Source organism: Mesoplodon mirus (genome assembly GCF_964341445.2).
Source record: "Mesoplodon mirus genome assembly, chromosome: 10".
NCBI classification, from domain to species: Eukaryota; Metazoa; Chordata; class Mammalia; order Artiodactyla; family Ziphiidae; genus Mesoplodon; species Mesoplodon mirus.
Genome location: NC_138986.1, coordinates 21394916 through 21407824, shown reverse-complemented (window position 1 = coordinate 21407824; position 12909 = coordinate 21394916). Strand labels below are relative to the sequence as shown.

At 34.1% G+C, this 12909-nt stretch overlaps 1 protein-coding gene across 2 annotated transcripts in view; it reads left to right on the top strand.

The window, feature by feature from the left end:
• The window catches only part of PEX3 (peroxisomal biogenesis factor 3), a 36553-nt gene extending 23681 nt beyond the window's left edge, over positions 1-12872 (top strand). For both annotated transcript variants that reach the window (XM_082634248.1, XM_082634247.1), the window contains exons 9-12: positions 1068-1138; positions 3243-3365; positions 9410-9506; positions 11899-12872. In XM_082634248.1, the coding sequence (XP_082490374.1) occupies positions 1068-1138; positions 3243-3365; positions 9410-9506; positions 11899-11982 (375 nt within the window). In that variant the 3' untranslated portion in view covers positions 11983-12872. The remainder of the gene's footprint in view (positions 1-1067; positions 1139-3242; positions 3366-9409; positions 9507-11898) is intronic.
• The last annotated feature ends 37 nt before the right edge of the window (positions 12873-12909 follow it).

The window sequence follows — 12909 nt, the reverse complement described above, 5'->3', positions numbered from 1 at the left end:
CAGTTGAGAAACAAAGAAGGCCTAATCTAACATTTATCAACTATGGTGTTGCTATACACTGGTGTGTCCCAGCCAGTTGTGATTTAAGTTATTCATTGGTTAAGAATAATAAAAATGCCAAAGATTACAGGTTATAGACCTCATTCTTAAAAAATTTTATACCTAAGTAGATTGCATCTATTCTTTGCAGTTGAGAGAAGAATATGTCTCACTTAACAATTGGAGAAGTCTTAGACCAGAGAGGCCCCTATGCCATACCTCAGCGTAAAGGCCCTGTTAGAGCAAAGACTGCCATGTTTTTCATTGCCTGCCGGTTTCCCCCTTCCCCAGAAACCCCAGAGATAGATGTTTGTGGGTACTGAGAGACCCTGCATTCATGAATAGGCCAAAAAAAATTGCAAACCATCTGAGGAAACCCTGTGAACTGCAGGATGGAGGTTAAATTGAACGAGCAGAACAGACCTGACAGAATTAATGAAAGAAACAGGAGAAAACTTACTTACAAATTAGAATCTCAAGGAGATGCAATAATAGTATTTAAAAAGCTTTCTGGAATGATAAAGCAGTTTCCAAATTTTAAAATACAACAGTGGAATTAAAAAAGAAAGTGATTCAAAAGAACAGATGAAGAGAGGGATGATAGACCAAATCTTACCTGAATTAAATTTAAACCTGCAACTTCAGATTGAAAGGACACACAGAGCCTTAGACTAAACTAGGTTGATGAGAAAAGACACATACATATCCTGATAAAATGTCTTAACAATCAAAGAAAAAAAATCCCTGGCCTCTGCAACCTCAAAGACTATTTTTTTCTTTGTAAGTATATTCTAGAAATGTGTCCAAGAGGGGTCAGATAAACAAAGATCTTACTGTGACTCATGTTTTAAATACTACTTACCTGTGCACATGAACCTTTATAGTTTTTTGAGTTTAACATTTTTTGATTGTTGATAGAGCATAGACTTTTAGGCTTCCTGAACTCCTGAGTTTATTAATATGATTTGTTTCATCATAACCCTGTGCTAATATTTGAAACCCTGAAGTGTGGCCTTTTAATTTCACAGGCCTGTGGGCTTTCTCCTAGAGATGTTACCACTATTAAACTACTCAATGAAACTAGAGACATGTTGGAAAGGTATGTATACTGCATGTAACAGAAAGCATGTGTTTCTTTTTTGAATGTACTTATGACCATTTTATAGTTTTTCTTGAACAATGTTCAACATAATATTTTGTTAAAATTAAATTTTAAATCTATTCCCCTGCCTTAAGTAGGATTTCCTGCCTAAACTAATGGTCCTCTTATTAGGGTGGGGAGGGAAGCAAAGATTTTTTTTAGGATACCCATGCCTTGCCCCCACCTACTTTCCTAGCCTAGAGACTCTGATATACTAGTCAAGGAACTGGAAGATAGTTAGCATTTATATTTTGAGGAAAGCTTTCAAGGGTGATTCTCATATGCTCAGTGTGTAGTGGTAAATGGTTAACAACCAGCCCTGTAAAGAAAAAAGACCAGAAACAAATTGTAGCCACAGCAGTGCTGACTACCAACTTGACGTCACTCAGTGCTGACTTGGAGAGTTGGGAAAAGATGCTCTTGGCAGCCAAAGCTAGCCAGCTCCAGCTAGGCCTCAGGTGTAGACACATGTACGCACATGCTAATGTGTATGCACACACACCTGTACTCAATTTTGAGAACTCCTTCCCCTAACCCTTTCAGGATAGTCTATAATGTTCCTAAATCTTTGAGTGATAAAAATTTCACATCCTCCCTAAACTGAGTATTACTATTTTAAATTACCCAGAAGAGAGCCAGAGTGTTAGACATGGAAAAAACATCAGATTATGCATTAGAAGATGAGAGAACCTAGATTCTAGGTTGGCTGTCCTGTTTATTATCTGGTCAGCCTTGGTTGAGCCACTTACACTCGTTGAGGTAGTTCTACCATTATAAAATCTTAGTGATAATACCAGTTCCATCCACTTTATCTTAAGTGATTAAAATATCAAAGTTTCTTTTCAATTAAAGATAATTTAAGATCAATTTTTCTAGTTTTTTTCTAGTTCTGTTTTCTGAGCAAATTATATCCTTTGTTTATAATATTTTTTCATAATTTTGAAGAAAATCAGCAAATTTTTAGGTTAACTCAGCTACTGACTCTACTCTCTGAATTCATCAAGTTCTAGTCCCTTGACTTTCTACAGTAGCAATCTCCACTTTTTTCTTATTCAAACCACTCCATGAAGCTCTAGAAAAAGGTCATCAGTGATCTTTTGCCAAATCCAGTCAACATGTAATGTTCATCTTACTTGGCCTTTCTCTAATAATTGACACTGTTGATCAAGGCTTTCTTGAAATTCCTTTCTCTTATGGCTTCAATGAAAAATCTAATTTTTCTCCCAGTTCTCAGATCATTTCTTCTTAGGTTCCTCTATGCCTGCCTTTCCTTTAAATATTAGTGTTTCCCAGGTATTTGTTCTTATTTCATCCTCAGCTGCCCCAAGCAATTTTATATACTCCCATTAATTTACTGTCTGTATGTTAGTAATTCCCAAACTTATAGCCCTAGCCCTCCACTCTCATGAGTTGAATTGAGATTTCTACATGTCGAAGATAGAACTAATCTGTTCAAATAGGCAGTTTCTAACCCTCATAGCATACATATATTATTCTTTATATCAAAGAGTTTTTGTGAGGTACTGACATGAAGTAACAAAAAGAGCTTGAACTTTAAGATCAAAAAGGCCTGGGTTCAAATTCTGGCTCCCATATTTACTAATTACATAACCTTTGGACAGATTTCTTCATCCCTCAAGTATCCAGTTCCTCATCTGTTGTACATGTTAATAAAATATTTTGTCTCATTGGGATGATATGATAGCGTATATAAGGCAAACCAATAGCCTGTGACTATAAGAGGATTCCTCTTCAAGTGTTTCCTCAAGACAAGTAATACTACTTATTGATATTTATAAAAATACACTTATACAGTGCCGCCTAATGTAAGAAAATCTAGCAAAATGCATGAATATTCTCATTGTGTTGTGCTAAATAATAAGCTCACTTTTTATGCTTAACTTTTAAGATTGACTCCTTGATATATTTTTAGTGTTTTAGTCTAAAAACTAAATTGTGACTAGAAATGTTGGTGGCTGTCAAAGGTAACCACATGGTTATTGAATTTGTGTCCTTTTCAATTGAAAATCTGAAAAGTAACTTATCCTCTTATTTTGTGTAGTCCAGATTTTAGTACAGTTTTGAATACCTGTCTAAACCGAGGATTTAGTAGACTGCTAGACAATATGGCTGAGTTCTTTCGACCTACTGAACAGGACCTGCAACACAGTAACTCCATGAATAGGTAAGAAGACATAAAAGAATGTTATCAGTCTAAAGAATGTTCTAATAAAATAGTGCTTTTGGATGTGTTTATTTTTTTGTTCCAGGTAACAAAAATATCTTAGAGGATAAATTTGAATGTTTGTTTTTTCAACAAATTAAACTCTGTTCAACCAATGACTCCTTCATTAGGAGGAGATCTTTCAGTATTCAATATTAAAACTTGCATTTCTTCCGAAAATTTTGCCACTATATAAAGTACTTATAAGTTGTGAAACTATTTTTCTATAGGCCAAATTTCAATTATTGAGGCTTTTTAGATTTAACTCTTTAGAATACAAAACTGAAAACGTTATTTAAGTTTTAATGTTTTCTCTTATATTATTCCAGTACTATAAGCCATAATTCAGCCAAGCATTCTTGTTCTAAATTCTCACTTGATGAATTATCTCCTAGTTCTACAGCCCTTATTGTAGAATTAGGAATGTTTAGTTAGTGCAGTTGGTAGTGATTTTAATCTTAACTATTACTAAGTCACGGATTCACACTGCCAAAAGGTATCTTATGGTTTTATTATATTCTTATCATCTCAGCATGAGCACCTTGAATCTCCTCTTAGGATTTACACTCTTTTGCAGTTTTTTAAGTTAAATTCAGAAAATAATAGGTACTAAATCAATGTTAACTGACTATAAACTCATCTGTTAAAATTAGGGGTAACAGTAACTGATATGCAATATGTATGTGCAATGTCCAATTTAATTCTCAAATACACAGGGCAAGATTATTTTATTTGCCCAGGTGTCTGGGACCCATCTTTATTATACAAAAAGGAATAATTTGCAGTTAACATTGAGGATTTGGAATGCCTAGCGTCATAAAATTTATTTTCTGAAGCAATTTAAATGTCATCCTAAAATCTTTTTTAGCAGTTCTTTAAATTATCATAAAAAAAAATTTCAGCCTCTATAAAATACTCCCTAAATCAAGGTGCTCCAGTCAACAAAATTTCACTATAATCTCTACCTAGCAGAAGTATTAGTTATTTCCTGAGTAGTTATAAGAATTGTAATAGTTGTTATAATATAAACAAATACTTGATCTTGTACACTAAAGAATTATAAAAATTATGTTACAATTACATCAGCCATTGATAGTCTTTTCTGAACTCCTATAGTACTCATTATCACTCCTGTAGTACTCAGAGTTTATACTTAACTATTGTCAAAGAGACAAAATATCACTAATTACGTGTACTACAATTAATAATCCAGAACCCTCAAGAGAATCAACAGAAAAATGATGTAAACTAATAAAACATTAAATTTTACATATATATGTATATATTTGTATATATTACATATGTATATATTTATGTATATACTATATATACAACATATGCATATAATATATGTGTATATATAAACATATATATATATATATATATATATATATATAAAATATTAAAAGTTTTCCTATCACAAGAAACAACCCAATAGAAAATATGATGGATAAACATGGGATGTAAAAGAAAAACTATACAGACTTAAAGTATGAATATAGATATAAGAATCCTAAATAAAATATAAACAAATGAAATCCAGAAATATATAGCAAAAATAATAGTGACCAGTACTTCTGTTTTCTTTTTCTACGTACAAGTATGATAGGTATTTTTCAGAACATTATCTCATTGAATTCTTAAAATAGCCCTAGGAAGTAAGTACTAGTATCTTCCTCTTGCCACAGGTGAGGAAACTAAGACAGAGAAAAATTAAATAATTTGAGGTCAAGCAGCTAGCGAGTAGTAAAGCCAGATGTTCACTCACATTTGTCTCACATCAGAGCCTGGAATTTCTAGTTATTCTCCAAGACTGTGACTAATTAGGGTTTATTTTAAGAATGCAAGGAAGTTTAAACATTAAGGAAGTTATTACACTAATTCATAACATTAATAAGTTAATAGGACAAAAAACAAGCATCATCTTCAGTGTTGCTGAAAAAGCATTCAATAAAACATAACTTTTATTACTGATAAAACCTCTTCTAGAAATAAAAAATCCTTTTTATATAATAAAATATTTGAAATCAAAAGCAAATGTTGGGCTTCCCTGGTGGGGCAGTGGTTGAGAGTCCACCTGCCGATGCAGGGGACACGGGTTCATGCCCCGGTCCGGGAAGATCCCACATGCCGCGGAGCAGCTAGGCCCGTGAGCCATGGCTGCTGAGCCTGCGCGTCGGAGCCTGTGCTCCACAACGGGAGAGGGCACAACAGTGAGAGGCCCGCGTACCACAAAAAAAAAAAAAGGCAAATGTTATACTTAATGGCAACACACTAGAATTATTTCCATTAAATTAAAAACAGTATAAAGATGGTCACTATTGACATATTTATTCAACATCATTTTATTATTTTAACCAGTGCAGTAAGACTAGGAAAAGACAATTTTGAGAACCAAATTCAGGAATGCCAGTGATTTTTATATATTTATTTTGCGAAGAGACACTTACTGAATGTTTATTACTATATAATAAACTGTTAGTTGACTCTTGATTTTCTAAGTTAAATTCTTATCTTCAGAAAATGACATTAGTTTCAGAAAGGGAGAGATAAAAGTTATTGTTATATGAAAGTGACATGATTTTATACATAGAAATCCAAGAGAATCAACTAAAAATTGTAAAGTTAGCTTCCCAAAATCAATCTATAAATGTGGTCAAAGTACCATCAAAACCCACTGAGGATTAAAGAGTGGTTGCTTTGTTATTTTTGAACCTGAAAAATTGATAGTACTAAAGGAGGAATAAAGGGCTGAGAATACTCAAGAAATTATTGAAAGAGTACAGCAATGAATACTTTCCCTATAGAACATGTATTATAAGGTACAGTTATTCAAATAATATGTTACTAGGAATAGATGAATCAGTGAAATAGGATATAAAATACAGAAACAGGCTCTAAAATATACAAGATATAGCATATGATAAAAGTGAGGAAGAGATGTATTATTTAGTAAATAACGGTAAGACAGTCATTGTAAAATGACTAATTGTAAAATAAAGTTAGAGCCCTTCTGTACCATACTTATAGCCAAAAACAAAAACAAAAGCAAAAACCAGGGGGTTTAAACAATCAAAACATAAATGAAGTGATAGAAAACAGGTGAATATTTAGCTGATCTCAAGATGGAGAAAGTTTTTCTAAGAATGAAAGTAAAGAACTTTATATGAATAAAATAATGTTTGGCCATAAAATTTAAAAGTTAAAGATCAAGCAAGTTTTAACTTTATGATCAATATTAAATGCAAATGATATGTTGGGGGAAGTATTTGCAAATTATATGCATCATATAAAGAGGTTAATAGCATTATATACACATCAGTTAAGGAAGGAAACCCAAAGAAAGAGATGGTCAGAGACACAAATATAATTCACAAAAGAGCATGTAGAAATGACCAATTTGTCCATTCATCTAAAATCTGTTTATTGAACATCTGCTATTTATCAAGTACTTTACTAAGTCTCTGTCCTCATGGATCTTACAATCTAGTAGGAGAAACAGACAGTAAACATAATTGCATAAACTATGATAAGTGTTATATCGGAAAAGAGTGTTGAGCATATAATAGAAGTATTTGAACAAACATGGAAAGTCAAGCAGAGTTTGCAAGGAAATAATTTGAACAAGGACAAAAAGATGAGATCTTGGATAGAGTGAGGCAGTTGACATTCAGAGCAGAAGGCATAGCGCAAAGACTTTGAAGACAGGAGGACCACAGTACACTTCGAGGACCTGGAAGACCAGTGCGGTAGCTGAAAGGATGGAAGTAGGAAAAGAATGGTGTGAGATGAAGTTGGAGAATTCAGCACATACAGGTTATGATTGTCAGCTTGAGAATGCTGGAGAGCCACTAGAAAAGTGGCAGGAGAGTGACAGGATGGGATTTACATTGTAGGATCACTTTGATTGCTTTGTGAAGGTGGAATTGGGAAAGTAGACATTGGGGGTGGGACATAGCAATGGATGAATGAAACTTTAATTAATCGCGTCAACAAGTATGTTTTCAGCACACACCGCACCAGGCCCTTTACAAAGTGCTAGGATAATATAGTGAGTGAGGTAGGCATGAAACCACATGGACCTTGTGTGGTAGTGCTGTCTTCAATTTCTGTGGAAGACAAATTCACTAACATATAAAGAAACACATCAAACAAAAATCATGACAGGTGTTGAAAAATGCTGCAAAGGTACCAAGGGGGAGAAGTGGCAGGGGGTGGGGTGGGATGGTGAGATGAATTGGGTGATTGGGATTGACGTGTATACACTACTATGTATAAAATGGATAACTGTTAAGAACCTGCTGTATAAAAAATAAATTTAAAAATTCAAAAAAAAAATATTCTGCAAAGGTACTGTGAAGGAGAATAATGACTGATCTCTTCAGGAATGCATAAATCTCCACTTTTTTCATTTTAAGCATTCCCTCAAATCTTAGTACAGCATTCTAGTTAGATACCATAGCTTCAGCATTTTCATGATATTTAAAAGGAAAATTGTAGTGTAGTCCGAGGTTTAAATGTATGAAGTGTGATATTTTATGTAATAAACCAAGTCTTTAACCCACACAAAAAGTAGTTTCAGGGGCTTCCCTGGTGGCACAGTGGTTGAGAGTCTTTCTGCTGATGCAGGGGATATGGGTTCGTGCCCTGGTCTGGGAAGATCCCACATGCCGCGGAGCGGCTGGGCCCGTGAGCCATGGCCGCTGAGCCTGCGCGTCCGGAGCCTATGCTCCGCAACGGGAGAGGCCACAACAGTGAGAGGCCCATGTACCGCAAAAAAAAAAAAAAAAAAGTAGTTTCATTATTTAACAGTCATTATATATATAGTCACACATAACATTCATTCATTCATTCATCCAGGAAATGTTTATTGAGCATTTACAGGTTAGAAGGTCATTGCTGTAGTCTAGAGAAGAGATAATGCTTAGTGTGGATAGGTTTGGCAATGGGGAGAAGTAGACACACTTAAGAAATATTGAGGATTGTGGAGAGGCTAGATATAGGCAGGAGAAGGAAGTACCGATGATCCCAGGTTTTCTACTTACTCAGCTGACTAGATGACAGTACAGTTCACTGAAGTAGAGGAAAAAAACATTTGACATTGCTAGTAATTAAAAGAAATACAGGGCCTCCCTGGTGGCGCAGTGGTTGAGAGTCCGCCTGCCGATGCAGGGGATACGGGTTCGTGCCCCGGTCTGGGAGGATCCCATATGCCGCGGAGCGGCTGGGCCCGTGAGCCACGGCCGCTGGGCCTGCGCGTCCGGAGCCTGTGCTCCGCAACGGGAGAGACCACAACAGTGAGAGGCCCGCGTACCGCAAAAAGAAAAAAAAAAAAAAAAAAAAAAAAAAAAAAGAAATACAGACCAAAACTGTGAGATGCCATTTTCAGCTATCAGACATATGAAGGTTAAAGAAAAAGATAATGCTTGATGTAGAAAGAAGGCATGATAGAGCAGGTATCCTCATAAACTGTTAGAGAAGCAGAGAGCATTTGGCAATATACATTTTAAAGCTTAAAAGCATTCATACCCTTTGACCCAGTAATTTACTGTAAATACAAAAATTATTTATATTAAGGAATATTAGGCAAAAACTTAAATGCCCAACTGTAGGGAGCTGATGATATAAATTGTCACAGCTAGAGGATGGATTACTATATAATTATTAAATAACAGACAAAAACTTTGGGAGAACTTTTAATGAGATGGAAAAATGATTATAACCTGCGAATAAAAATGCAAAACAAGTGTTGCTTGGGAGGTTATAGTTGTGTGTTAAAAACACAAAAAGTTTAGATATGTATATATAAAAAATTACTGGAAGAAATTAACTGTGATGTCAGTTGACATCATAGTTGTTATTTCTAGGTGGTAGAATTATATGTGATTTTTATTTTCTTATTACATTCTATAAGTACTTTTCAATGACTATTACTTTTATAATTAAAATATTAAGTTCCTATAAGATAATTTCAGAAAATAATGATTACTGTGATGATTTTTCAGTCTTTCCAGTGTCAGCCTGCCTTTAGCTAAGATAATTCCAATAATAAATGGACAGATCCATTCAGTTTGCAGTGAAACACCTAGTCATTTTGTTCAGGTAAGAGGAAAGCTTGGGGGTATTATTAAAAACAGATTGTACTCTCGGTGTGGTCCTATTTGTCCAACATAAAATTACATTTCTCTTCTAGGATATTTGTTCAAAGAAACCAAAAACTTGAAACCACATGTAGAGTATGGTAGAATGACCCATGAGAGTAATAATGTATCATGGCACTTTTATGAGGTTGGGAATACCTTTCTCCATGTTATAGTCCAACACGTGTTAGACAGACTACATTTTAGTCCAAATACATTCTAGTGGTCAGTTGAATTTACAGTGTTACTGTTTTGCATTAAGCTGTGCTAGTAGAAAAGTTGAGCCTTGAGGCAAATCAGTGAGCTAGTTCCTCACATTTTGAGGAAAAATTTAAAATCTTTGTGGGAAAGTAAAGCATTTTCATAGCTAATAAATACAACAATTAGTAGTGCACCAATAATCTGCTCATTAAAAACTGCATACTCAGTAGGTTATTCAAATTTTTCATTAGACTACCTATAACTCCATCTCCTTTCTTAGGAATGCATTTTAGAATGCATTGAGTAAGACTGATTTTATTAAAAGGACAACTTTGAATCCATAGGTTTTTTTCCGAGTCACTTGCAAACTTGGAAACTGTATAACAAGTAATAAATGACTCGCAATACACCTCAGTTCCAAACCACTGCCATAATGTGCAGTGAGAAGAGACCCTAGGCCTAAGTGTAAAGATGGTATCTTCTCAGTATCGTTAATCTCTGTGGATTTCTACTTGAGGACATGAGGAGTCCTGAGACTATGGGTTGTAATTCTTCCTCTCTCTGTATAGTGTCATTAGCTTGTTCTTCACGTGCTACTTTTCCTCACTGTTCTCTTCAGTCTTCTGTGTCATCCTCTCACCCGTGAGAATTAGCCATTCATATTTCAGAAGAAAGAATGAATAAGGCTGATCTCATTTCACTGAACTTTAGGCTTAATTTAAGCTCAAAAAATCTTAATTAAAAACTTAGTTTTAAATTTTCTGTTTATTTTTTTTAATTTTTACATGTATATTAGTGTGAGAAAAAAAGTTATAACTTCTGGCATTTAAACCTTAACTTTATCTTTCTCCATTTTCATAAAGTCTCTGGCTTCGTCAGTAAGCTGTTCATCTTGACAAGTGGGAAATACAGCTAAGCATAATAAAACACCAGCTTTGGTGCATAAGAAATTTATATACTACATTAATTAAAGTCTGCATAATTGAGAATGAAGACAAAAGGTTTCAACCTAGTAAAAACATCATTGATACTAACTAATGCTTAGTAAATTTTCTTAGTGTGACTGGATGTAGATTAAGTTTATAAACTAGACCATTAATTGACAAGACTTCCACCAATTTTTTTAACTATGATTTCTGTGAGTTAAAATGCCATGTGGTATTCAGAGAATTTAACCTTGAATTTGTGAGGTCAAGACTTACCTAAGCTCACTTGGGTTTTCTGATGCTTAGGAGAGAACACAAAGGACAGGTTCACTTCTCGTTTCTCTGCTGCTCACAGGGCACTTAAGGGTTTCTAGTGTCATAGATCCTTTCACTATCTGGAGAAGCCTATGGACGCCTCCTCAGAATAATGCCTATGAATGCATATTGTAAAATACATAGATTTTAAAGAAAACCAATTGCATACAGTTTTAAAATACTTTTTAAAATCAAATTTACGATATAGCAATATTGCTTCTTTGTTCATGCATTAAATAACAAGATATAATGGCACTTCATGTAACTTCCACAACTGTCTATCATACGATGTAAAAATGTCTGATTTCTACTAAAGGCAAATTCAGAGGTTCTGCTAGTACTATCAGTTTGTTGCTTACATTCATAACTGAAGGAAATGCTAGATTTTAGCTGAAGGTTAATGAAAATAAAGATGTAATTTTTTCCTTATCTACATTCACAGATCCCTTAAGAACCCCTGTTCTCAGGTGTATATGTGTGATTATGTGTGTATATATAATATATGATATACTACATATATTCTATGTTAGAAAGTAATATACCTCAATCATGTCATGTCAGCTTCCAGCAAAAGTACCTTTAGACTTGTATAGTTAGTGTTGTAATCATTTATTCAACAGATACTCTTCTAGCACTTGACAGACACAGAAATCCATTTGAAGACTATTTTGGGTCTTCTTCTCAAAGCCACACTTGAATACTTATCATATCCACTATCCCTCACGTAAGAACTTAAACAATAAACATCTCCAGGAATCTATTATAAGAAAAACTACTTCTTTCATTAAATGGTTTTCTTTTTGGCCTTAATGCCACAAAACTTAGAGCTAACTTTGTTGCTTGATTGCAGAAATGACTTCTAATTATCTGTTCTTTTTATAAACTGTAATGTTTTATTGTCGTCTTTGCTAGGATCTGTTAATGATGGAGCAAGTGAAAGACTTTGCTGCTAATGTGTATGAGGCCTTTAGTACTCCTCAACAACTGGAGAAATGATTTTTTCCTTCAGGAAGAACTACAGTGGAATTCATTTGCTTTAAAAAATACACTGAATAAATCAACTATATAGAGGGTAATGATTTGGTACTGAAATGTCTAACAAAAATATATTCATAATCAAAGTCTTCATTTCATAATAAAATAGATTTATTTGGCATCTTAATATATTTTTTTAAAGTCATCAACAGACTGGTTTTTGTGGGCATATCTGAGTGTACACAGGGCAAATGTCAGAATTGTTAATAATTTGTTACATCATGGATATTAGTTCCAAACTGATTAATATAGATACTTTTTTTATATAATAGGAAATTCAGTATACTTTGACATTAATACTGAGGTAAACTCTGTTTGAGAAGTAGGTGTGAAGTCTGGAAAATATGCTATTTAATCATAAAGTTCTCTGGACTGCAGTATACAGGAGTGAATCAGACTTTTCTCCAGTTAGTATTCAAAGGGATAAATTATTTGTCTTAAATATACCTGATTGAGGACTTTGTTTTTTATAGAAATCAGTTAATTTAGCAACTGTGATCGGGACTTCCCTGGCAGTCCAGTGGTTAAAACTCCCCGCTTCTCCTGCAGGAGGAACGGGTTCGATCCCTGATCCCTGGTCGGGGGAACTAAGATTTTGCATGCCGCGTGGCACGGCCAGATAATAATAGGGAACAACTATGATCAGCAATTTTTTTCTTTACTGTTGTTAACAATCCTTAGGAAACTACATATTGATTGAGGGGCAAAAATTGTGTTGATGCCGTTTACTCACAGCTATTATTAACTACTGTACATAGTTTCATTCGTTTGTATGTAAATAATTTTAATAACTTACTTTGTATTGATTTTGAACACAGTGAATCTTATTGCAATAAAATATTTTAGTAAAATATGGTTTTATTGAGTTAATACTTTACAGCTATTAAT